At 39.3% G+C, this 24,408-nt stretch overlaps 1 protein-coding gene and 1 pseudogene across 1 annotated transcript in view; both read left to right on the plus strand.

Moving 5' to 3' along the window:
• The window catches only part of LOC135207998 (acetyl-CoA carboxylase-like), a 460,030-nt gene that overhangs the window by 70,686 nt on the left and 364,936 nt on the right, over positions 1–24,408 (plus strand). The window contains exon 11 of the mRNA XM_064240089.1: positions 3,359–3,468. Within this exon, the coding sequence (XP_064096159.1) occupies positions 3,359–3,468 (110 nt within the window). The remainder of the gene's footprint in view (positions 1–3,358; positions 3,469–24,408) is intronic.
• LOC135207735 (acetyl-CoA carboxylase 1-like) lies at positions 7,101–10,256 on the plus strand (annotated as a pseudogene).

Here is a 24,408-nt window from a genome sequence, read left to right on the forward strand (position 1 = left end):
GAGCTCATCCAGACATGTTCGTCTTCCCTATCTCTCAAATCAAGGAAGATCTCCATGGTGGTCAGAAAGCAGACTGTCAGAGGGAAAGTCCCTCCCATTGAGCCCTGACTAGACTTTTATGCAGATGTACCAGATCTGGGTTGAGGTGCTCTTCTAGGCAACAAGGAATGTCCGGAATGTGGTTCCAGGAACAGAACCCTTTGTGAGGCAGCAAAGTCTTTTCTCCTATGGGGAAACCACAATCAGACCAAGTTAGTGACTCGGTTCATTCAGGGCAAGTTCAACGTCCTTGTAGACAAATTGAACCATCACAGCCAGGTACTACTCCCCACGGAGTGGACTCTTCATCTGCAGGTGTGCACTGATCTGTGGAAACTGTGGATGAGACCTCTCATAAATCTTTTCATGACTTACAAAATGCCAGACCCTCTAGCATGGGCAACAGATGCCATGCTACAGGACTGGTCAAACAAAGATTAGTATGCCTTCCTACCATTCTGCATGGTAAGGGAAGTTTTCAACAATTTTTGTGCCAACATGAACATCACAATGATGTTATTTGCCCCATTCTGGCAGCAGAAGGAGTGGTTCCCAAATCTACTAGGGCTTCTGATAAGACTTCCTGAGGTTGTTACCACAGACCAAATCGTCTCAGACAGCCCCATTCCAGGTGCTTCCACCAAGGATTGTCCATTCTGGCCCTGACAAGATCCAGACTGTCTGGAAACTCCTTAGACAGAAGGCATTTTCAAGGTCTGCCTCATAGGCTATTGTGAAATGTAGACATCTTTCCTTCAACAAAGCTTACCGAGCCAAGTTGACAATCTTTAGAGCCTGGTGTACAAGACATAGCATCTCGTTTTCTCAGACATCTGTAGTGGACGTTGCAGACTTTCTCCTTTATTTAAGGACATCTAGGAGGGGCATGGACCTTTCTTCAAATCAGGACCTGTCTGATCTCATGAAGTCCTTCGACACCTCCAAACTCAAGAGATTAGAGGCTGTCTCTTAGAATTTGGATGTAGTCCTTAAACGGCTCTCTGGTCCCCGAGTTGAGATTCTTTGTTCAGCTTCACTACAAGACCTTACTAGGAAGACCCTCTTTCTTGTGGCACTTGCAACTGCTAACCAGATCAGTGAGCTACATGGTCTTGACAAAAGGGGGTGCTGTTTGTTCATTCACCTTTGCTTTTTAGCTAAAAACAACGACCCATCCAAACCCTGGCCTCGTTCCTTCATTATCAGTTTAGTACCTACTTAGAACGGAGAAGATCCAAGGTTTTACAAGTTATGGTGCTCAGTCAGATACCCAACCAGCTCCTTGTCTAAGAATGTCCTGTCATTCTTCTTGAGATATTCATAACTGAAGCTCATTCTCAAATTGGAGAGGATGTATTGCCATCTTCCAAAGCTAAGACTCACGAGACCAGAGCTGTTGCCATTTTGTTAGCCTTCAAGCACAATTAATCTTTATCTTATATTCTGGAAACAACTTATTGGCGTTAGTCAATCTTTGTGGCTCATTATCTCGTGATCTTGAAACAGTTTTCTATTAATTGCAGTACCTTTGGTCTGTTGTTGGTGGCTGGCATGATGTTGGGGGATGAAGCATAGGAAGCATTTATTCCTTCTTCATTCTCTTTGCCTTGGTCTTAGGTGTCGATGGATACTGTGTACATGGAGTGCACCAGTCTTAGTTTTAATGGATGGGTAGTGGTTTTTTATTATGTAGTGTAGGTGACGTTGTTTTTGTTAGATAGATTGTTCTATGGTACTACACCCAGGGCAGGGGCAACTTTTTATATACTGTATGGTTTGTTAGCCTATGGAATTATTCTTCTCTGCAAAGTTCCCACCGATGTAGAGGTGCTTCTCGCCCTAGTACATTGAGTTCTAGGCCTCAATTATCTGTGAAGACCATGAACGTGTCAGCTACTTGTAGGCCTGCTCAACCAGCTCAACAACTGATAAAAAGGCTCCTCAACAATGGCACTTTAAGCTATGCTTTTGTAGACAAGGAAGAGGAGCCAGAGGCAGGGCCAGAAGAGGTAAGTGATAGAGCAACAAGAACCTTTGGTATTTGTTATCAATATATACTAATGACATGTGACAAGGTTGGGAGAACAAGTCAATTGATTTATTAGACCAACAAGAAATGGAAACAGACTCTATGTCATACATAATACAATATGTGTTATATTCTAACAAGGAACACAAATTTTTAAAGCTAAAGGTAGTCTTTTTGCTCTTTTAGCTTTACCTTTCATTGTGAGATTGATGTGAGGTAACATCTTGTTACATCACTTACCTAAAGAACAAGGAAGGCACAAAGTCAGAAATCTCTGTTTCATTTGGTATTACTTAAATATCTTTGTGTTGGCAGAGCAAAACAAAATAAAAACAGCCCCACAGTCTGTTCTGGGGAGAACTGTGGAAATTCGATTAGTTCTTAACAGATATATTTGCTTCAAGCCTGAGTCAGAAATTTCCTATGTATTGTTTGGTCCAACTAAACCCAACAGCTTGGGAGTTTAGAGGTTGTTTATACTTTATCTCTTTTTGGTCTGCTTTGTCATATACTGTGGAAGGTGGAGTTCTTCCTTTCAGATCAAGATTTATTGTATTTGCTGTGAATGGCCTCAATATGATTGGATTGCTGACCTGTCTCTATCATAGGGCCACCCCAGAAGACCACCCATCACCTTTTCAAATTTCACAATAGAGCAAAGACCCACTGACTTAATGTGAAGACTGTTAAGCGAGTACTGAGAGAGAAAGGATTTCCATCATGGACTGCTTGGGCCACAACTCGCTACATCTTACTTGAAATGCTATTTTCTTTTTCATATATTTGTTGAAACATTTATAATACAAATAATACAAATAATTTCTTTGGTTTGTGTTGTTTTAGGACAATAGGTTCCTGACCTTTTTTGCCAGCTAGTGATCCCAAACTTAATGAAATCTTGATGTAACTAGGGATCATTTTCTCTTTTATCACCTAAATAATGGTTCAGACTAATTATGACTGACAAGTTTATATGAAACTGTTACATCTTTTATGCAAACCCATCAATTATAACATAGTATCTTTGTTTTAATCACCTCATTCTGGTTATTAATGTTAGATGTGAAAGAATAAGTCTAGTCCTTTCTAGCCACTAATAGGTAAGAAGTGTGCATGCCACTACATTTTCCCCAGTGGTTGATTTTTTAACCATTCTCATTTTTTCAAGATTTCAGGAGCCCCATTTCTTGGGAATTTGACAATGAATTAAGGCTTATTATGATTGATGGATATGTAAGAAAGAATTTGGTTTGTCTTATTTGATAAAAGTGACAATTTTTATTATTGCAGGAATCTTGTGATAGCTCTGAAAGAACTGTCTATTCGAGGAGACTTCAGAACAACGGTGGAGTATTTAATTACACTTTTGGAAACTGATAAATTCCAAGAAAATACCATAGGTATGTTGGATACGTAAATTTTTTATGTGAGGAGCTGAAAGTTTTAAGGAAATTAGTTGAAATCTTAAAACTGTAGATTAAGGGCTCTTAGGTATTTGCTAGGATATCAGAATGCCATAACTTTGTTTAAGCATTATAATTTTTTTGGACTGGCTTTTTGAGTGGTAAGGAATGCAGACTTGTTAGAAAGCACTGCAGACTTCTACAAGGTCAGCAAGGAGACATAAGAGACTCAATTATCTACAGCAGTGTTTCCCAACCTTTTCCGCTTGAGGCATCCCTGCCAGGCCTTTCATAAGTCATTGGCACTGTGTTAGGAAACTAAGTTTGTTAGCCTTCTAGATTAAATTAAATATCACTGTGAGGAAATTGTCCCTGTATAAATTGAAAATGAAAAGTACTCATCTTTACTCTGATGTTGTTTTATTTAGTGTAAAATGAATGACTGTAAAAATGTAATTGTAGCGTTAGTTAGAGCAGTTGGATACTAAATATACGAGTAATGACCATATTGATACAACAGCAAAAATGAAGTACAGATGGGCATCAGTTTACATAACCATAGCCTACCCATCTGTAACTCCCTTCCTTATACATAGTACGTATATCACAATGAACAAGATTTGCAGTGGATCAAATCATTTACAAAGTTTGTTGTGCAGGTTGAAAGAAATGGAAATTGATCTACCAAACTAAGCATCTTAACAACATATAGCCCTCCTAGGGTAAATAGGAGGTTTGTAAGAATGGAAGAATCATGAACACAACCAATTTCAAGTGTGCTTTTGACTTCTCTTGCAAAAAATACTGAAATTTTACAGAATGATGAGGCTTGTGGGAAAATAGGGAAGAGGAAAGCAAACCTAATCTAGTTGTCTATGTTTAAAATGCACAAAGCCAAAGGATTGAAGGACCGAGGTATTGACACCACCGACATCAGGGATGAGAAAGAAAATCAGTAATACAACAAATGTTTTAATATTATTTTATTTATATTTATTTTTCCCCAAATATTGTGGCACCCTCAGTTGATCACACGGCACCCTTTGATGCCACAGCTTGCTGTTTGGGAACAACATCTCTAGGAATGATGTTAGTGATAATATTTCCTATCACCCATTTCATTATTTTGTGGAAGGGAAGCAACCCTGAGCATTACAGTTTTCTATCAGTCCTGTCATTTTCATGCTACTTGGAAACAAGGTTAGAAATTTAATTGTCATTCTTTGGTTGACTTTGACTTATGACCTTGACCATCTCAAGGATGATTTTGCCCTGACAGTTTCATGTTTAGACCTTTGGTTCTTTCGTAGGTTGAAACAATTTAAACAGACAGGCAGAAAGGAGGAGGTCTTATCATGAAATGAAGGGTGATCAAAGCCCTATCCAATAATTTTTGTTTGGTTTAAATCCGTCAAGCCATTTAGCCATGATTGAATGCAGACAGACATAACGCCCACTATAGTATTATTATTATGTTTCTTACCCTCTTTCTTCTTGCTAACACCCCCTCTACTCTCCCTCTCTCACGTCCTCTCCCTATCACTCTCTCTCTCTGTCACACCCTGCCCAACCCCAACCCCCTTTGGTGACATTGCTGTCTTACCCCCACAGTATTCGATAGTATGTCATATTTAGTATGTATACCAAAAATCGAAAGTCATGTTATTTACTACGTATACTGAAATTAGGTATGATAAATTCGTAACAGGCTGAACCAGCCCCGTTTCGAGGAAGGTGCCCCTCCCCCTCTGGCACCTTTGGTGCTTTTTTGTTGTTTGAAACCCCATTATAAACTATCTTAAGGGTCCCCACCATAACCCTGCCAATTTTCATGCCCATTGGACCAGCCATTTGGCCATGATTGAATAACAGACGGACGACAGTTATAACGCCCTTTATAGTAAGATTATGAGAAATTATCACTGATTTTCAAAGGAAAATGATGGGAAATGATAATGTTTGTATTATGTAGTTTTGTTATTTGCAGGGACTGAGTTAGTTTATATTTTTGAATATAAGGGGTATCTTGGCTTATGTATGTATGATAGTCTAGAATTACTGTTTTTCTTTTATGAACCACAGAATATCAGGTCTGAGATAACTGCTGATCATGGATGAGCTTGAATTTACAATGGCTTTGTTTTAATGCTGTTTTATAGAAATCTTTTAGTACAGTTTAACTTTTTATATTACGATACTATGTGAATATTACAGACGCTAATTTTATATTGCGTATGGTGCAACCCCCTTAAAATTAACTGCAAAATTAGGTCTTCAGAAGTTGTATGATATGTGAGTATATACAATAACCAAAAGCTAACCTGTACACAGATGGTTTTGTAATTTATTAGTCATCTTAAACGACAGATATGAGATAAATTCATGAAAATCTGCCATAATTTTTTACCTTGTCTTATCCAAAGGTCGTCTTACACATGGAAATATATGATATATAATGTTGTGGTCCCTATTATATTTTACCTTTATTATTTGGTCTATGAAAGCTCTTATAGTGTAGTAGCTATCAATTTATGTTGTTGCAGTAATAACTTTATTTTCTGCAATGAATTACAAAATTAAGAGTTGTAGTTATGCATCAAGATAATTTTTCAATTATTTCATCACAAACCCGTCGTTGTAAAGAGCTGTTATTCACTGTCTTAATGTTATCAGACACTTCCTAATGTCTTGTTGACAGAAGCAGTGACAATAATCTTTCATAAAGGAATGCCTCTAACCTACTGTAGGTAACAATTTTCCATTTCATTGTTTTACTTGTCTGTAGTGTCATAAGCACAGCTGAAAGAATCACCTCACATTTTGCACATTGGGATATAGTTCACCATAACTTTTAGTTATGGTGGAATGAGCTGTAACAGCTGCATAAAATGCAGTTTTGACCATCACTGTAATTCAGTCATTATCCATCTTTAAGAAACAGTCTTATGCCTTGCCCATTTGCCATAGAAGGAGATACAGGAGGTAGATTTGCCCTTGAACACCAATTCTGGAGATAGAGTCAGAGCCATTAGTTGTGGATGTGCTCTTTTGGTATTTTAGATAGAGTCAGAGCCATTAGTTGTGGATGTGCTCTTTTGGTATTTTGTTGGTGTGTCCTTTGCCTCTAAGCACACTGACAGTACCCCATGAGAATATATTTGAGCCTTGGTTCCTCACTTATAAGTCTCAAAGTACTTCACTGGATTATTGGACCCTAATAAAAGTCTGGGACTAATATCAGCTTGACTTCCCATTTAAATAGTAATAGTGGTTTCGTATGTGATGAGCGGATGTTGAAACAAATTGAGTTTTTATAATGGAAAACATGTTTTCATACAAACTCATATGCCATTTATGATGTGACCACTTCCCATCCCCTTGTTTTCTCTGTGAACTGTATGATGGATAGTAATTACCAACCGATGGGTAAGATGTAAGTAATCCTGAACATTTGCTGTTTGCTCTTGTACTTGACAATGAGGTATGTGTTTAGTGACATTCAGTGAAGGCTCAATATTATTAATAGGTTTGCAAGAAAAAGGTTTGTTGTAAAGTATTAATTCTTAAAACTAGTTTTGATAGTACATAGTAAAGCATATTATTCATTAAACTTAAATACTAGTACTAAAATGAATCATAGTTATGGGTTTAAGATTAACCTCAGTGGTTTTGTTTATTTCCTTTTAGACACTGGTTGGCTTGATCAGCTCATTGCAGCACAAGTAAAAGGCAAAAAGCCGAACACCTGATGGGAGTAATATGTGCATCTGTGCTCATTGCCGATAACACAATCCAGGAAGCTTTCACCAACTTTCAGGCCTCTCTCTTGCAACAAAAGTATGTATAGTAACTATTATTCTTATTGATTTTCAGTGTAATGTGATGTAAATTAAGTGGACTTTCTTATATCTGTTGAATAAGAAAAAGGTATCGATTCTGCTGAATTGGAAAAATTGTGAATTGTTACTCTTTTGTATTTAGTATTAGTGGCACCTCAACTTAGTGGATTTTGTTACTTACCAGACTTGTATAAGTCTGGTAGAATTATTTAAAATATTTTGTACTTATCAGAAAAGTCCAATTAGTTCAGTAGTGGTATCAGATGGCAGACCAAGTGTACCCAAGCAGACAACCTCTTGTTCTTAGTGGATAACCCACTAAGTACACTTGTGGCACAGGATGGTGAATGATTGAATGAATGCACTCACACGCCAGATGCTGCCCTGTTTGTACTTAGAGGATGAGTAGTAAACAAATTAGTGAATGCACTCACGTTCCTGTAAGGGTGGACGGTGAACGAACATACACATGCACTCGGTGCATTCCTCTTTTTGCTTCACATTTGTAACCAATAGGCACATTCTCTCTCTCTCTCTCTCTCTCTCTCTCTCTCTCTCTCTCTCTCTCTCTCTCTCTCATTCATTCTTTTTATTGACATTACGTAATGCAGTACAGTACTGTACTTAATATGGTAATGTGAAATTACTAATTTCTCGATAGATGTGCGTGTACAGGGTACAGTAGTACCTCGTACTTCGAACTCAATCCGTTCCAGAAGGCTGTTCGAAGTATGATTTATTTGAAATATGAAACAAATATCCCCATAAGAAATGAAGGGAATCAGGATCATTCATTCCACCCAACCCAAGAAGTCCCCCTTTTCACATTTTTTTTCTGTTTTTTTTCTATTATTAATATGTTCAAAATTTAAATTAGAATGTAAAGTAATGAAACAATATGTTATATGAAGTAAAATTTTGGGAATTTTATTTTGTTCTGTGTATTATTTTTGAACTGTTTGGTAAAAATGGCGCCCAGCCAGTTGGAGGATGGAGGGAGGAGAGACGGGAACATTAGTTGCATTATGCAAAGGTTGATAATATAATAAATTTTATTCATATATTATGTACAAGGGTAATCAAAGAAATAGATAGTGTGTGTGTCCGATTGTGTACTAGAGAGAGAGAGAGAGAGAGAGAGAGAGTTTAGGAGTATAATACAAAAATCTGAAAAAATTGCAAGCTTGGGGGTTTTTACCCCCCCCCCCAAAAAAAAAAAAAAAAAAAAAAAAACTTTTAAAAAAAAAAAAAAAAAAAAAAAAAAAAAGCTTTTGTGGGGGGCCCCAGACTTTTTTTTTTTTTTTTTTTATGCAATACTATGGGACCTATCAGAACACACTGGTGAAGGAATTATTTGGTTACAAATTTTTTACTGGCTCGACCCTTAAATTCCCTTCCTACTATCTTTATGGAGAATTTGGAGTTACCTATGTGTAAGAAGACATTCTTTCATGTTGAATGGTTTTTCTATACAGTGTTTTAAATATCTTGTAAAGAATCAATTAATTTGCATATACATCCCTGAAGGATTATTAGATTAATATTTTAAATTGAATTACAAAATATTGATTAGGATAGGCAATAAGTTGGCCCCAGGGTACCTGAGTAGTCTATTAAGTTAAGGTGACACTATAGTTGATGACCAGTCCACTCATGAATATCATTTGCTAAGTTTCTTAATTGAGTCTTGAGGTTGGAAAGAAAATACTGTACCCTATGGTAACATCTTTAAATCTTACTTTTCAGAGGCCAAGTACTACCTCTCAAATCTCTTAGCAATGATGTAGAAGTGGATTTAATTTCTGAAGGTGTGAAATAACCATGTACGAGTTACACAGTCAGGTCCCTCGCAGTACTTTTTGGTGCTAAATAACTCTCATAAAGTCATTGATTTCAACCGAATGAGTGATGGTGGACTGCTTCTCTCACTTGATGGTATCAGCCCTGTTACATATTTGAAAGATGAAGTAGACAAGTAAGTATAATATATTCTACTACTGTAATACTACTTTCTTCTCTATAACTTTATAAAGAGATAAGGCAAATACATGAAACAGTCATATTTTCTTATTACTGAATATCTTTTATATGGTGGTTTTATTTGTTTCAAGCATTTACAGCTTGTCTGTTAGTCAATCAATTATTCCCTGTGGCACCCATGGGAGGGATATGTGGCACCTTGATGAATTCTTGTGACAAATACCTAACTGAGGGCTAGTATTACTATTATCTCGACAGTTGCTTTGCTCTTTATTGTCATTGTGAGACTTGGTTCAGAGGAAATTTGAAAGTAACAGTTTTTTTTATTTTTAAAGTTTAGTAAGCCAAATAGTTTAGTTTTGCAGTTTATCCCCAGTTAGGATGCCAGAAAACTTCCAATCATTCATTCATTATCCCCAGTTTAATTATTGGTTAAGTTCATTATCTAACTGAATCATCCTAAACAGGTATCGTGTGACAATTGGCCACCAGACATGTGTTTTTGAAAAGGAAAAATGATCCTACTGTTTTAAGGAGTTCAGCACCTGGCAAGCTTCTTAATTACCTGCAAGAAGATGGAAGTCATTTATTTGCTGGGCAACCATATGCAGAAATTGAGGTACAAACATAAGTTTTAGTTTTGAGATGGTCATTGCTGGAGGTGAGATTTTTGGACAATTAGATCTTTTTCCATGAAAGTGCATTGTTTCAGAAAATATGAGTTGGCAGGTAGTATTGTTGAATTAGAGAGTGAACCATTTCTAGAAACCTAGTGTTATGGATGCTTCATACACCTATACAGACATTATACCTCTGTAGCATAGTGTGCAGTTCACCTGTATATACTGCATCTTTCCTGAATAATGAGAATATGTTCTATCCTCCCAAAGCAACTTTTATCCCTCTGTGAGCGACCAACGTCAGTCGACGTTTATATATAGATTTAGGGTTACTTCTGGGTTACATCCCCTGATGGTCAATATTATTGTGCCGTACAGTTTGAACAAATTTTATGGGAAAAATTTTCAAATCACTTCATCTGGCCATTAATGACTTATGGTAATTCTTACAAGCCACTAAGTACAGGATAGAGAGAGATCAGTTTAACTTGAGATTTCATGGAGGAATATACTGCTCCCCCCAATCCCAGGATGTCTCGTGAATATTTTACCATAAATATACTCAGAATTTGTTACTGGTTTTAGTTTTTATCTGTTATGTTATTGTGTTAGCTGTAATTATAATTTTTCAAAATAAAATAAAGAAAATTGAAAGAAAATACATTTACAATTTGGTAAAATTTGCATGTTTATTACAACTGTTTGGGAAAAGAGGCCCCACGCAGGGCTGGAAATATTCACTTTCAACTTCCTGTGGATGGTACAGAAAATTTCTTTGAATTTTTTTTCTTTTACCATGTGCATATGCATATCATCTTAACATTAATGTGTTTTGGCCAATCTTTAGTGAAGTATCCACCTGTAGTCCACAAAGCTCATAATTGATCTGAGAAAGGGCAGACCTGTAGACCTTGAAGGCCAAGACTAACAGCTTCTGATACCTCAGAAAAAAGAAGTTTTCTGTCAGATGGCAGAGTCTATTTAATAAATGGTAGGAGGTTGAGGAATGAAATTGTGTAAGGCTTGGCAATAAATCTGGCTCCTTCTATTGAAAATTTTTTGCTCTTAAGACTTTAAGGACAATCCCCCTCCTGAAATTGTAACATCTTCAAATACCTGGGGAATTTCTGGAAGTGAAGTTTGTGAAGAAGCTGCTTCTGGGTCATATGAAAATTAATATATCCAAAAATGAACAAGGAATAACTGCTTGCAAGCAGTTCTTTGTTAAGAGGAAAATGAAAGGGGGATAGCAGAAAAGACTAGAAAAGGATGGAATGATATAATGAATGGCTGGGGCACTCCTAATGTGAAAAGTCTGGGAAAGGAATAATGCTAAGTTGCCTTACAGACACAAAAAGTGAATGAGGTGAAAATGATATTGTTAAGATACAATAAAGTTTTGTACATACTTACCTGGCAGATATATACTTAGCTATAGACTTCGTCGGCCCCGACAGAATTTCAAACTCGCGGCACACGCGAGAGGTAGGTCAGGTGATCCACCATTCCCACTGCTGGGTGGCGGGATCCGGAACCATTCCCGTTTTCTAAGACAGAATTTCTCTTCCACCTGTCTCCTGAGGGGAGGATGGGTGAGCCATTAATCGTATATATCTGCCAGGTAAGTATGTGCAAAACTTTATTGTATCTTAACAATATCATTTTTGTACATGAAAACTTACCCAGCAGATATATACTTAGCTGATTGGCACCCTTGGTGGAGGGTAAGAGACAGCTAAACATAATGATAATACTTAAACTAAATACATTAAAAAACAGGGAAAAAACAACATATGTTCTTGGATATAATAATCCATGGTTCCTACCTGATTGGGCTGAAGACTTCATGACTACTGTCTATGAGTCTGTCTGCCTCAAGAGTCCCAGCGAGGTATGGACCTATGGCTGAATAACACTTTGGATCGTGTCAATGGGGGCTAGCCCGCTTACGCGACAGAGCCTACTCTGGATCGTACCAATGGGTGGGGGCTGACCCACTTACATGGTAGAGGCCTTTACCTTTGTCATATCAATGGGACTAGCCCTCTTACATGACAGAGTTAAGGTTTCTATAACCAAACACAAGGAGCACTGAAGCCAATCCCGATCACCTGACCATGTTAGTACTGTTATAACCTATGAATTGCAAGAGGGTCCCCTATTCCCTCTGACAATCAACCAATAAAAACAACCACCAATAAAGAAAAATTTTAACACTAAACTAAGTTAAGAAGGATTAGCCTCAGCTCCTTCTCCCAGCACTGAATCCGCAGAAACATACGCTCCCAGAGCAAAGCACTTTTCGTAAGAAATTTTTACGTCTCTTAGATAATTGGAGGCGAACACAGAGTTACATCTCCAAAACGTTGACTCTATCAGAGCCTGAAGAGACCAGGTTTTGTGAAAGGCCATTGACGTAGCTATGGCTCTCACTTCATGTGCTCTTACTCTGAGAATCTTGAGGTGCTCTTCATCGCAAGTAAGGTGAGCTTCCTTTATTAAATCCTTTATGAAGAACGTTAGGGCATTCTTTGAAATAGATCTTTTAGGATCTTTTACAGAGCACCAAAGACTTTCTTCTGTACCTCCTAATAACACTTTTTTCCTCAGGTAGAACTTGAGTGCCCTGACTGGACCACAAAGTCTCTCTAGTTCTTTTCCTGTTAGTGAAGAAAGTCCTTTTACCTCAAAGCTTCTAGGCCATGGTTTTGAGGGATTTTCGTTTTTCGCTAGAAAAAGTGGTTTAAAGGTGCAAACCGCTGAATCCGTCCTAAAACCAACTTTACCTTCCAAGGCTTGCAACTTGCTAATTCTCTTAGCTGTGCTAATGCGAATAGAAATAAGGACTTTCTAGTTAAGTCTCTAAATGAAGCTGTGTGAGAAGGTACGAACTTTTTTTCTGACATTAGGAACTTAAGGACCACATCCAAGTTCCAGCTAGGTTTCTTGATTTTCTGGTCTTTCGTGGTTTCGAAAGACCTTATTAGGTCATGGAGATCTTTATTGTTCGTAAGATCTAGACCTCTATGTCGAAAGACTGAGGCCAGCATACTCCTGTAACCTTTTTACTGTAGATACTGCCAGGTTACAATTCTTTCTCAAATAGAGGAGAAATCGCAATTTCAGTTTACAGAGGTACTGGAAGAGGATATTTTCTTACTCTTACACCATCTTCTAAACAACTCCCACTTCGACTGATACACCTTAGAGGTGGAAACTCTTCTGGCTCTTGCAATAGCCTTCGCAACTTCGCGTGAAAAACCCCTTGCTCTGACGAGTCCTTCGACAGTCTGAAGGCGGTCAGACTTAGAGCGGGGAGGTTCTTGTGAAATCTGTCGAAGTGGGGCTGTTTGAGAAGATCGTTCCTTAGTGGAAGCGATCTTGGAAAATCTACTATCCACTCCAATACCTCTGTGAACCAGTCGAGAGCTGGCCAGAAGGGAGCTATTAGGGTCATTTTTGTTCCCTCTGAGCAAGCGAACTTCCTCAATACTTCCCCTACTATCTTGAAAGGAGGAAAGGCGTATGCGTCTAAACCTGCCCAATCTAGCAGAAAGCTGTCTACGGCTATCGCTTGCGGATCTGAGATCGGGGAGCAATAATTTTCCAGTCTGTAGTTCTTGTTGGTCGCGAACAGGTCTATATTGGGTCTTCCCCACAGATGCCAAAGTTGTTGGCAAACCTGAGGATTGAGTGTCCATTCCGTGGGTAGGACTTGGTCTTTCCTGCTCAACAGATCCGCCCGGACATTTCTCTCTCCTTGCACAAACCTTGTGAGAAGAGAGATTTCCCTTTCCTGAGCCCAAATCAGCAGATCCTTTGCTGACTCGTACAGGGAAAAGGAATGCGTCCCCCTTGTTTCTTTATATATGCCAGGGCTGTTGTATTGTCGAGTGGATTTGAATCACCAGACCTGAGACCTGTTCCTCGAAATGAACTAGAGCTAGATGAATGGCTGTTAGTTCTTTCTTGTTTATGTGCCAGGACACTTGTTCTCCTTCCCAAGTGCCTGACACTTCTTCCGAACCTAAGGTTGCTCCCCACCCTGAATCTGAGGCGTCTGCAAATAATGCTAGGCGAGGGTTCTTTAAGTGAAGGGAGATCCCCTTGCTTAGTTTTTGTGGATCTAACCACCAGAGGAGATTCTCCTTGATTCCCTTTGAGATTGGAAAGGTTTCTCCCAGTTCTTGAGACTTCCAATCCCATCTCTCCTTCAGATAAAATTGAAGGGGTCTTAGGTGTAGTCTTCCTAAGGAAACGAACTGTTCCATCGAGGAGAGGGTCCCCAGTAAGCTCATCCATTCCCTCGCGGAACAATGATCTTTCCTTAAGAAGACTGCCACCTTTTCCAAGCAGCGTTCTCTTCTTTCCTGCGACGGAAACGCTAAAAAATCCCGAGAATCCATCTGAATCCCCAGATAGACAATGCTTTGCTGGGGAATCAGCATGGATTTCTCGAGATTGACTAAAAGTCCCAGGGACTTTGTCAAGTTCAGAGTAAAGTAAAGGTCCTCCAGACATTGGTTCTCCGACTGGGCTCTTATTAGCCAATCGTCTAGATATAATGAGATCCTGATGCCTTCCAGATGTAGCCAATAAGCTACGTTCTTCATGATGTCCGTGAAGACTTGAGGGGCAGTCGAAAGTCCGAAACACATCGCTCGGAACTGAAATACTCTCCCTTGAAACATAAATCTTAGATATTTCCGCGATGCCGGATGAATTGGCACATGGAAATACGCATCTTGAAGGTCCAGGGACACCATCCAGTCCCCTGGACGAAGAGCAGACAGAACAGAGGAAGACGTCTCCATCAAAAATTTCTTTTTCATCACAAAGAAATTCAGAGCACTGACGTCTAGCACCGGTCTCCATCCTCCCAATGCTTTTGGTACCAGGAACAACCGATTGTAAAATCCTGGAGACTGGAGATCTTATACCAGTTCTACTGCTTCTTTCGATATCATCTGTTCCACTGCCTGAAGAATAGCCAGCTTTCGGACAGGATCTGAGTATCTTGCACATAACTCCCTTGGAGTTGTCGTCAAGGGAGGATTTTCCCTGAAGGGGATCAAGTATCCTTTTTTCAGGATAGAGAGGGACCATGAATCCGCTCCCTTTTGCGCCCAGACTTTTGCAAAATGAAGTAGTCTGGCGCCTACTGTTGTCTGGAGGACTCTCTGTTCATCTAGATTTCCCGAAGGACCTTCTAGATGGCCTACTCCTTCGTTCTAGTCTGCGACCTCTAAGAGGGGTTCTAGAAGAGGAGGTACCTCGAAAGGGCTGCACAAAAGAGGGTTTCTCTCTTTTTCAATAGGAACAGCGGGTCTAAACTTCTTAGCAGAGTGTGTGAGAAGATCCTGGGTTGCTTTCTCTGTTAAGGATTTTGCTACCTCCTTAACAGTCTCCTGCGGGAACAGATGTGAAGAGAGAGGAGCGAAAAAGAAGAGAGGAATCTTTGTAGAAGGCGATACGGCTCTTGCTAGAAAAGAGCTAAAGACCGATCTCTTCTTTAACACTCCTGTTCCAAACAGAGAGGCAACTTCTACTGAGCCATCCATAACTGCTCTGTCCAAGCAAGCTAGAACACTTGAAAGCTCTTCCATCGAGACGAAATCGGTGTCTTGGGCTCTCTTAGCTAATGCTCCCAAAGCCCAGTCCATAAAATTGAAGACTTCTAAAGTCTTGAAGAGGCCCTTAAGAAGATGATCCAATTCACACATGCCCCAAGTTGCCTTCGCAGAAAGCAAAGACTTCCTCCTGGATGCGTCTACCAAAGAAGCAAAATCGGCGTCTGCGGATGATGGGAGGCCTAATCCCATAGGCTCTTTGGTCTCGTACCACCTCCCAGGTTTTCCTGTTAACTTGGAAGGAGGACAGGAAAAAACTGTTTTACCAGCTTCCCTTCTCGAAGTTAGCCATTCCGAAAAAGTCTTTAAAGCCTTCTTCATGCATAGTGCAGGGCGCATCTTAACAAACGACGAAGACTTATGAGTTCTGGTACTGGACATAAGAGATCCTGGTGAAGGAGGATCCGCAGGGTGAAGGGAGTCTCCAAACTCCTTAAGAAGAAGCAGTGAGAGCCTCTTGTAGTCTGAGACTGCTACATCTAAGGGCTTCTCCTCGTCAGACACTTCTTCCAAAGGCCCAACTGAAGGAGAACGTTTGGAAGTGATAGGGCTCTTCCCGGGAGAAGTACTCCTTTCTCGAGAAGGAGTGCGCTGAGTCTTCGACAAATTCCTATTTGTCGTAGAAGGAGGAGAAAAATTCCTATACGAAGAATGAGGCTCCTGACAGTCAAAAACATTCTTGTTCTTGCCCCTACTAGGGTCTTTTGAATGTGGCCTATCCCTCCTGAGAATCCCCCAAAGACTCCTGGCGTTTGATAGGCTCTTGGCGCCCTGATTCAGGGCGCTTGAGAGGATCCCGGCGCCCTGACTCCTGACGCCTAAAAGACTCCTGGCGCCCTAACTAACTTGGCTCGGTGACTCCTGGCGCCCTAAATCCTGGCGCTTGAAAGGCTCTTCGATTCTAGGCGTCTAGAAGGAGAGAGGCTACGCACTTCCTGACGATGAGTAGAGGAGCTTCTGTTAGGTTTCGAAACCGTTGTCTAAAGGAGGGCGGGCTTCTCTCTTGGGGAAGAGCGCCTACAAGGCGAAAGGAATCGCCCTGTCAGGAGAAAACTCCTGTCCAACGAATCTCTAGACGAAGGAGATAAAAAACGCCTTCCTGGGAGTGTGAGGGCTCTCTCCTAGCCGAAGAGGGGCGCTTAGAGGACTCTTCACAGGAAGCGAATATCTTTCCTCCTTGTCGAATCCTTAGAGAAGGAGCCTACCAGAGAGGATAACTGCTCCTGTCGGTTGATCAGGAACTTCTTCGTTTATCCTGAGAGAGGACTCCTGTCTTGTCTTCTTAGGATTAGAGGGCCAATACTCAGGAAAACGCTCTGGGCTAGAATCAGCCGCGTCTCCTTTAGGAGCCTTCCAGGCTCTCTTCAAAGGGCGAGATTGAGAGGCAGAACTCCATCCTCGTTTAGGTGAGGAAGAATCCGAGGCCGAAAAGCACTCCCTTAGGATGCCTTTTCTGCGGCTATCCAAGGCAGCCTGGGACGCTACATCAGGATCTGCCGAAGAGACGCCTGACCGTTGGGGATGTTCTGCATCCTCCCTGCGGCTTTTGACATTCCTCCTCCCTTGGTCCTGGGAGTTTGAAAGAGGTCTAGGCCTAGGAGCAATGAGGAACCGGTCAGACGCCCCCTCCACTGCACTGGGGACACTGCACAAATCACTATCACCACTCTTACCTTCATTTAACGCTCGTAACTGAGCTTGCAGTTTCTTGATAGAAGCTTTAACATTTTCCCTTTCAGAGAAAGAATCCTTGGATTCCATACCGGGAGAAGCAGCTGAGGCTAAGGGAAAATCGTTAGTAACAGGAGAGTTATGAAAATCTTGTTCTAGAGAACCAGATCTACTAGAAGATCTAACCGAAGCTTTCCTTATTCTATCCCTCTCAAGTTTCCTAACATTAGAAGATAACTCCTTCCACTCAAGCTCTGTTAAATTCTCACACTCAATACAGGTGTTATTAAAAGAACATTCATTATCTCTACATTTAGAGCAAATACTATGAGGATCTACCGCCGACTTCGGCAGCCTAACCTTACAATCCTCCCTATTACAAACCCTAAACATAGGTGAAGTCTTAGCGTCAGACATCGTGAAAGAGCAGTCAAAATCAAAATCGAAAAACAGTCCACAATAAGCGTATGCCAAGCCAGAGAAAAAACAGAATTCGTCACCAAAAAAACCAATCCAAATTCTTGGCAAACGAGTAGAAAATCCAAAAATGGAGGAGCGAACAACAGATGATGTTGTTTGCTCCAGCGACAGAGAAAATCAGTCTTAGAAAAACGGGAATGGTTTTTCCGGATCCCACCACCCAGCGGCGGGAATGGTGGATCACCTGACCTACCTGTCGCGTGTGCCGCGAGTTTTGAAATTCTGTTGGGACGACCGAGTCTATAGCTAAGTATATATCTGCTGGGTAAGTTTTCATGTACAAAAATATCTACAAAAGGCAGTCCCCGGGTTACGACGGGGGTTCCGTTCTTGAGATGCGGCGTAAGCCGAAAATCATCGTAAGCCGGAACGACGCTTGGAAATATGTCTTAAACTAATAAAAAGTTATAAAACCTTACTTGTAATCCTTTGGTTACACTACATGTTGTTTCCTGTAGTTTTTTATGTAAAACCTGGAGTTATTTTCATAAAAGAATGCTGGTTCTTGAAGGTAAAAACTATTGTAATCCTCTGGTGACACTACATTCTTGAAGTTTTATGTACAACCTGGAGTGATTTTTGCAAAATCTTGAGGGCTACAAGAACAGCTGATTACTATTTACGTATCATATAGACTAATTAAAGTAAATGTATCTTTAAATAGGCTTATATATTAGTATCAACAAAACATTTCCTGCCATGAGTCAGAGGCCGTTTAATGAAACGAACACTTCTCTGTCCTATCTGTTCAGAAAATAAACGTTACGTCAATCCCCGAGACCATTGTTGCCAAAGCGTCTCTCTCTCTCTCTCTCTCTCTGATCAAATTACATTGGAAACTTGACATACGATTGCCCTAATATACGAATGTTTTGAGATATAACAGAAAATTTGCGAAAATACAAGCTTTGATATACAACGAAATATTTGAGATACGATTTTGCGATGAGTGTTAGTTTGTATAGGCGACCGATAAATGGCGTTCAGTCTGTTTGTTTGTTGGTGCTGCATGTTAACACGTCGTTGTTTAGTTCGTTGTATTTGCGCCTATTTTTCGTGTTATTTTGTCTATTTTATTATTAACCATGGGTCTCAAAGCTAAAGACAAAGCAGGTGATAAGAAAAAACCCAAGAAAAATGATTTCGATGGAAGCAAAACATGAAATTATAGCAAAGCATGAACGTGGCGTTCGTATCGTCGATTTGGCAAACGAGTATGGTCGAAATCCTTCTACAATATCCACGATCATCAAGCAGAAGGAAGCTATAAAAAACCCCCGAGACCATTGTTGCCAAAGCGTCTCTCTCTCTCTCTCTCTCTTCTCTCTCTCTCTCTCGTCTCTCTCTCTCTCTCGCTCTCTCTCTCTCTCTCTCTCTCTCTCTCTCTCTCTGATCAAATTACGTACTGGATAATGTCTCTCTTTGGATACTTCGATTTTGCCAAATATTGAGGGCTACAAGAACAGTTGATTACTATTTACGTATCATATAGACTAATTAAAGTAAACGTATCTTTAAATAGGCATATTATTAGTATCAACAAAACATTTACTGGCATGAGCGTCGGAAGACGCTCTCTCTCTCTCTCTCTCTCTCTCTCTCTCTCTCTCTCGTCTCTCTCTCTCTCTCTCTATCTCTCTCTCTCTCTCTCTCTCTCTCTCTCTCTCTCTCTCCTCTCTCTCTCTCCTCTTCTCTCTCTCTTGATCAAATTACTGGGATAATGTCCTCTCTTTGGAATACTTGCGGAACTTGCGTTTGTAATCTAAGCAGAAAACTTCGTTTTGTTATTATTACTGGAAACAAGCAATGATTTTTTCATTAGTTGCGCTTTTGGACTGTTATATGTAAAACTAGTATGTATTCATTCGCTCGGAACTAGTTCCGCATATGAGGCGTCACTAAAAAAAATAAAAAGAAAATTTACCAAACGATAAAAAAGAAAAATACAACAAAAAAATTTGTCCCCCCCCCCTTGTTTCCAATCATTCATTAATCTCAAACCGTTTAACGAAACGACACTCTCTGTCCTAACTCGGAGCGTCGGTTTGAAGACGCATCCTCTCTCTCTCTCTCTCTCTGATCAAATTACTGGATAATGTCTCTCTTTGGATACTTGGAATTTGCGTTGTAATCTAAGCAGAAACTTCGTTTTGTTATTATTACTGGAAACAAGCAATGATTTTTTCATTATTTGCGCGTGGACTGTTATATGAAACTAGTATGTATTCATTCGCTCGGAAACTAGTTCCGCTATGAGGCGTCACTAAAAAAACATAGAAAAATACAACATAAAAAGTGTCGAAAATCATCATAATCTCAAACCGTTTAACGAAACGAACACTTCTCTGTCCTTAACTCGGAGCGTCGGAAGACGCCTCTTCTCTCTCTCTCTCTCTCTCTCTCTCTCTCTCTCTCTCTCTCCTCTCTCTCTCTCTCTCTCTCTCTGATCAAATTACTGGATAATGTCTCTCTTTGGATACTTGGAATTTGCGTTGTAATCTAAGCAGAAACTTCGTTTTGTTATTATTACTGGAAACAAGCAATGATTTTTTCATATTTGCGCTTTTGGACTGTTATATGTAAACTAGTATGTATTCATTCGCTCGGAAACTAGTTCCGCATATGAGGCGTCACTAAAAACATAGAAAAATACAACAAAAAGTGTCGAAAATCATCATAATCTCAAAATTTTTTTTTTTGTTGTAATCTAACCAGAAACTTATTTTTTATTAATATACTGTGCTAAACATAAAGGATTTTTTATCATAGTATGCGTTTTTTAAAAGCGTCGTTAACTCGGAGCGTCGAAGCGTCAGCGTCGTAACCTCGAAACAAAAGGTCGTTAACCCCAGGACGGATTTTTCCATTGAATATTTAAGAAAAAGCGTCGTAACCTCGGAACGTCGTAATCCGGAAACCGTCGTAACCCGGGGACCGCCTGTATGGATCTAGGTGGTGCCTGTGCAGAGCAACTACCGCTCTTCATCTGTCTGTTAGACAGAAAACTGTAGTATTGACGATATTTGAAAGACCTTGAATGTGGGCTATAAATGGATGATGGACTGACAGTGAAACGAATAAATTTATATATGTAAACTAGTGGGGGAAGAGTTTTCTATTATTTCTGATGTCTCATCTGTATATAAGATAATGATAGATAAAATGGGGATGGCAGTTGTGTTACTAGTACATTTGTTGTTGAGTACATGATACAGTTTGAGTACAGAAGTTAGTAGATTTCATAACTAATGTTGTAAGCATCATTATCACAGAGTATAAAGATGGTGAGACTTAACATAGAATTAGTAGATTTAATATGTAATGTTGTAATCATCATTATCACAGAGTATGAAGATGGTGATGACATTAACAGAATTAGTAGATTTATGTAATTGTAATAATCATTATACCGAGTATGAAGATGGTGATGACATTAACGGTTGCGGAATCAGGCTGTGTATACCATCTGAAACGTCCAGGAGCTGTGCTTAATGCTGGTGATATTATTGCTAGAATGGAACTCGATGATTCAACCAGAATAACAAAGGCACTACCCTACACTAATGGATTCTCTCCTAGTAAAACACCATCCCCCAGAGAAGATGAAAAGTTGAATCATGTGTATCATTCAAGTAGAGGCATCTTGGACAATGTTTTGAATGGTAAGTGACCTACATTGTTTTTGCATATTTAACCATTTTACAGTATGTTAAGCATCAGCTCTATAGGCTCAATGACTTATGGAATTGAAAAAAACAGGTATTGAAAAGGCATTTGTCATTTATTCATCCATAGCAGACCACGCATACTTATTTCTCAACAAACCCATTTTTTTTAAATGCATGTAGCATTTTCCAAAAAAATTTCACAGGTAAAAGTTCTCCAAATAAAATAAAATAGGAGTAAACAGGTACCGTTCTTTTGCGTATAAATCCACCAGTTTCTGACTGTCAGCTGTTAACTCCCCCTTCATGCATGTTACTTTGACATGTCATTCACCAGGTTGGTCTGGCAGTAGTGCCAGCAAGTTTTATGGGCTGTTGTTTGTACATGCTTTTCACTTCATTCTCCAATGTCATTTTCTGCTCTGATAATTGCAAATTCTTTATCATTCTCTTGTTCTATTTTGTTGCATAAAAGGAAAATCACTTGGCCATTATCCTTTTAAACAAAATGTATAATGGTATAACTGGTTCCCACTTAAGGTAGATTCTTTGGTGATCCCTATGCCTACGAGACGTTAGTTTGGCGGCCGCTGATTGGCTGGGAGCTGCCTACCTCCCGGTACAGCCAATCAGCGGCCACCAAACAAACGTCTCGTAAGAATAAGGCTCATCTGAAAATCTACCTTAAGTGAATCAGTTATAGTATGTTACATTTTCTTTGAAGTTACATCAACAACAAAACTTGAAACAGCTGATGCTTTGCTGTCAGTGTTAACTGACAGCAAAGCATCAGCTGTTTCAAGTTTTGTTGTTGATGTAACTTCAAAGAGTATGTAACATACTAGCATTATAATACTAAAAGGATAATGCCAAGTGATTTTCCTTTTATGTTACTTTTCTTTAGCATGTAGATTCTTTGTATGTAGGAGTTAGCTTTGCAGAATTTTTTTTGTGTTTTAGCTGTTGCAAATTGTTTGGATAGTTAGCATTCTCCTTGTATCCTTGTAGTTTAATTCTCATTCAGTTGTTTTGCTATCTATAGGTTCTTGTATCTGTTAGGTGCATTAATTTAGTATAAGTTTCAGAATCAAACTAGTACACTACTGTCTTTATTTCTCTGTATTAATGTAATGGTTTAACATTCATCTTTGTCTTGTTTAACATTTGAGATTATTGTGTCATTTTTGTGTATGTATATTCTCTTAAACATCATTGAACTAGCATTAACAGCATATTTCGGAAAGGTGATCAATAGCAACCATAAACTGATCATGAAACATTGAGCCCAACTGCTTCTTAGGATGATTAACAAGAGATGCATCAGCATATTGTAGGAATATCAATTGAAGGCACATAGATTGGAGTAGAAGCAGGCTTCTTAGATTACAGAAGACAAGCAACAGGTATGAAGCTAGAGGTCAAAGTGACAGGTGACTAGGTGATGAGAGGTAGTACCTCCCCTTGAGTGAAAGGACCAGCCCTCAGGTAGGAAACTTGTAAGGAGGCGGGTCTTCATCAAGATAAAAGGAAAACAAAAGCAACAAATCAAAATAATGACTTTGTTAAAGGAGTGACAGGTCCCCAAAAAACAAGGTTAAGATGAGCAGGCAGTCCCCAGAAACCAAAAATTCAGAAAATTAAGCTAAATAACCTACATACAAAGAATCTACATGCTAAAGAAAAGTAACATAAAGGAAAATCACTTGGCATTATCCTTTTAAACAAAATGTATAATGGCAGTATTAATATTACATACTCTTTGAAGCTACATCAACAACAAAACTTGAAACAGCTGATGGTCTGCTGTCAGTGTAAACTGCAACAAAAATTAACAAGAGAATGAAAAAAAAATTTTGCAATTATCAGAGCAGAAAATGACATTGGAGAATGAAGTGAAAAGCATGTACAAACAACAGCCCATAAAACTTGCTGGCACTACTGCCAGACCAACCTGGTGAATGACATGTCAAAGTAACATGCATGAATGGGGAGTTAACAGCTGTAACTGTAACAATACAGTAACAATACAGTAGCAACTGATGCCATCAGGTAAAAGGTAAATGTAAAATACAAATCTACACTGCAAAGATTCAGTCACTATTAAAACATATCAGATTATATCAGTCATAATAAAGAAATGAATGAATGAATCAATGAGTGGCACATTACAAAACCACAAAATGATGCTAATCAGGGAAGATTAATTTGACACATGTCTACTCTTAACAGAGTCACAAGGAGTTGTGAGATCTAATGGAAAAAAGGAGTATTGCTGGGGAATGTGTAATGAGATCTTTTGTCTTTTAAGTTCTTTCAAGTTGATGCAACTGGAGTGCTCTTTGCACAAGGTTAAGGCTGTTTTATGATTAATGAGTATATAGCATCAAAATGTGTATGGATGCAGTTTGAAGTGTGTAGGTAAACACAGTACAGTACTGTGTATTGATTTAACAAATGGTGTCACAAGGAATGTTCAAGATTGCAAAACAGACAATGGGGAAATGATTGAAGTTTTGTGCCATGTTTTGGTTTTTGTTACCTTGAGAACAGACTGGACAGTGAAGCATGTGAACATACCTTAGCAACCTTACACATGTTCTCCCCTTTTTCCTATTACCTAATTATTCTCTCCAAGCTCTTCCTTCTCTCTCCCCAAGCAATTCAAGCTAGGAAGCATAAGGATATTCAATTCATTCTGTTTTCTGTACAGACTTGCAAATTTCCATTACTGTGTAACAGCTTGTGCCCCCTTCCTTGTTAATAGTGTCATCACATATAAATACAAAAACAACTTTTGATAATTCAACCTTTTGCGGTCTGTAATAAAAAATAATTTGTTCATGAAACTTACCTGTCAGATATATATATAGCTGTATTTTCCGAAGTCCGACAGAAATTAAAAAACTTACGACACACGTAGTGGGAGTCAGGTGGTTAGTACCCATTCCTGCCGCTGGGAGGCGGGTATGAGGAATCATTCCCATTTTCTATTCATAATTTTTCTGTTGCCGTCGCCGGTGTTGTAAACACAGTTTTCAGCACCTCCGTCTTG

The sequence above is a fragment of the Macrobrachium nipponense genome, chromosome 34 (assembly GCF_015104395.2).
Source record: "Macrobrachium nipponense isolate FS-2020 chromosome 34, ASM1510439v2, whole genome shotgun sequence".
Taxonomy (NCBI): Eukaryota; Metazoa; Arthropoda; class Malacostraca; order Decapoda; family Palaemonidae; genus Macrobrachium; species Macrobrachium nipponense.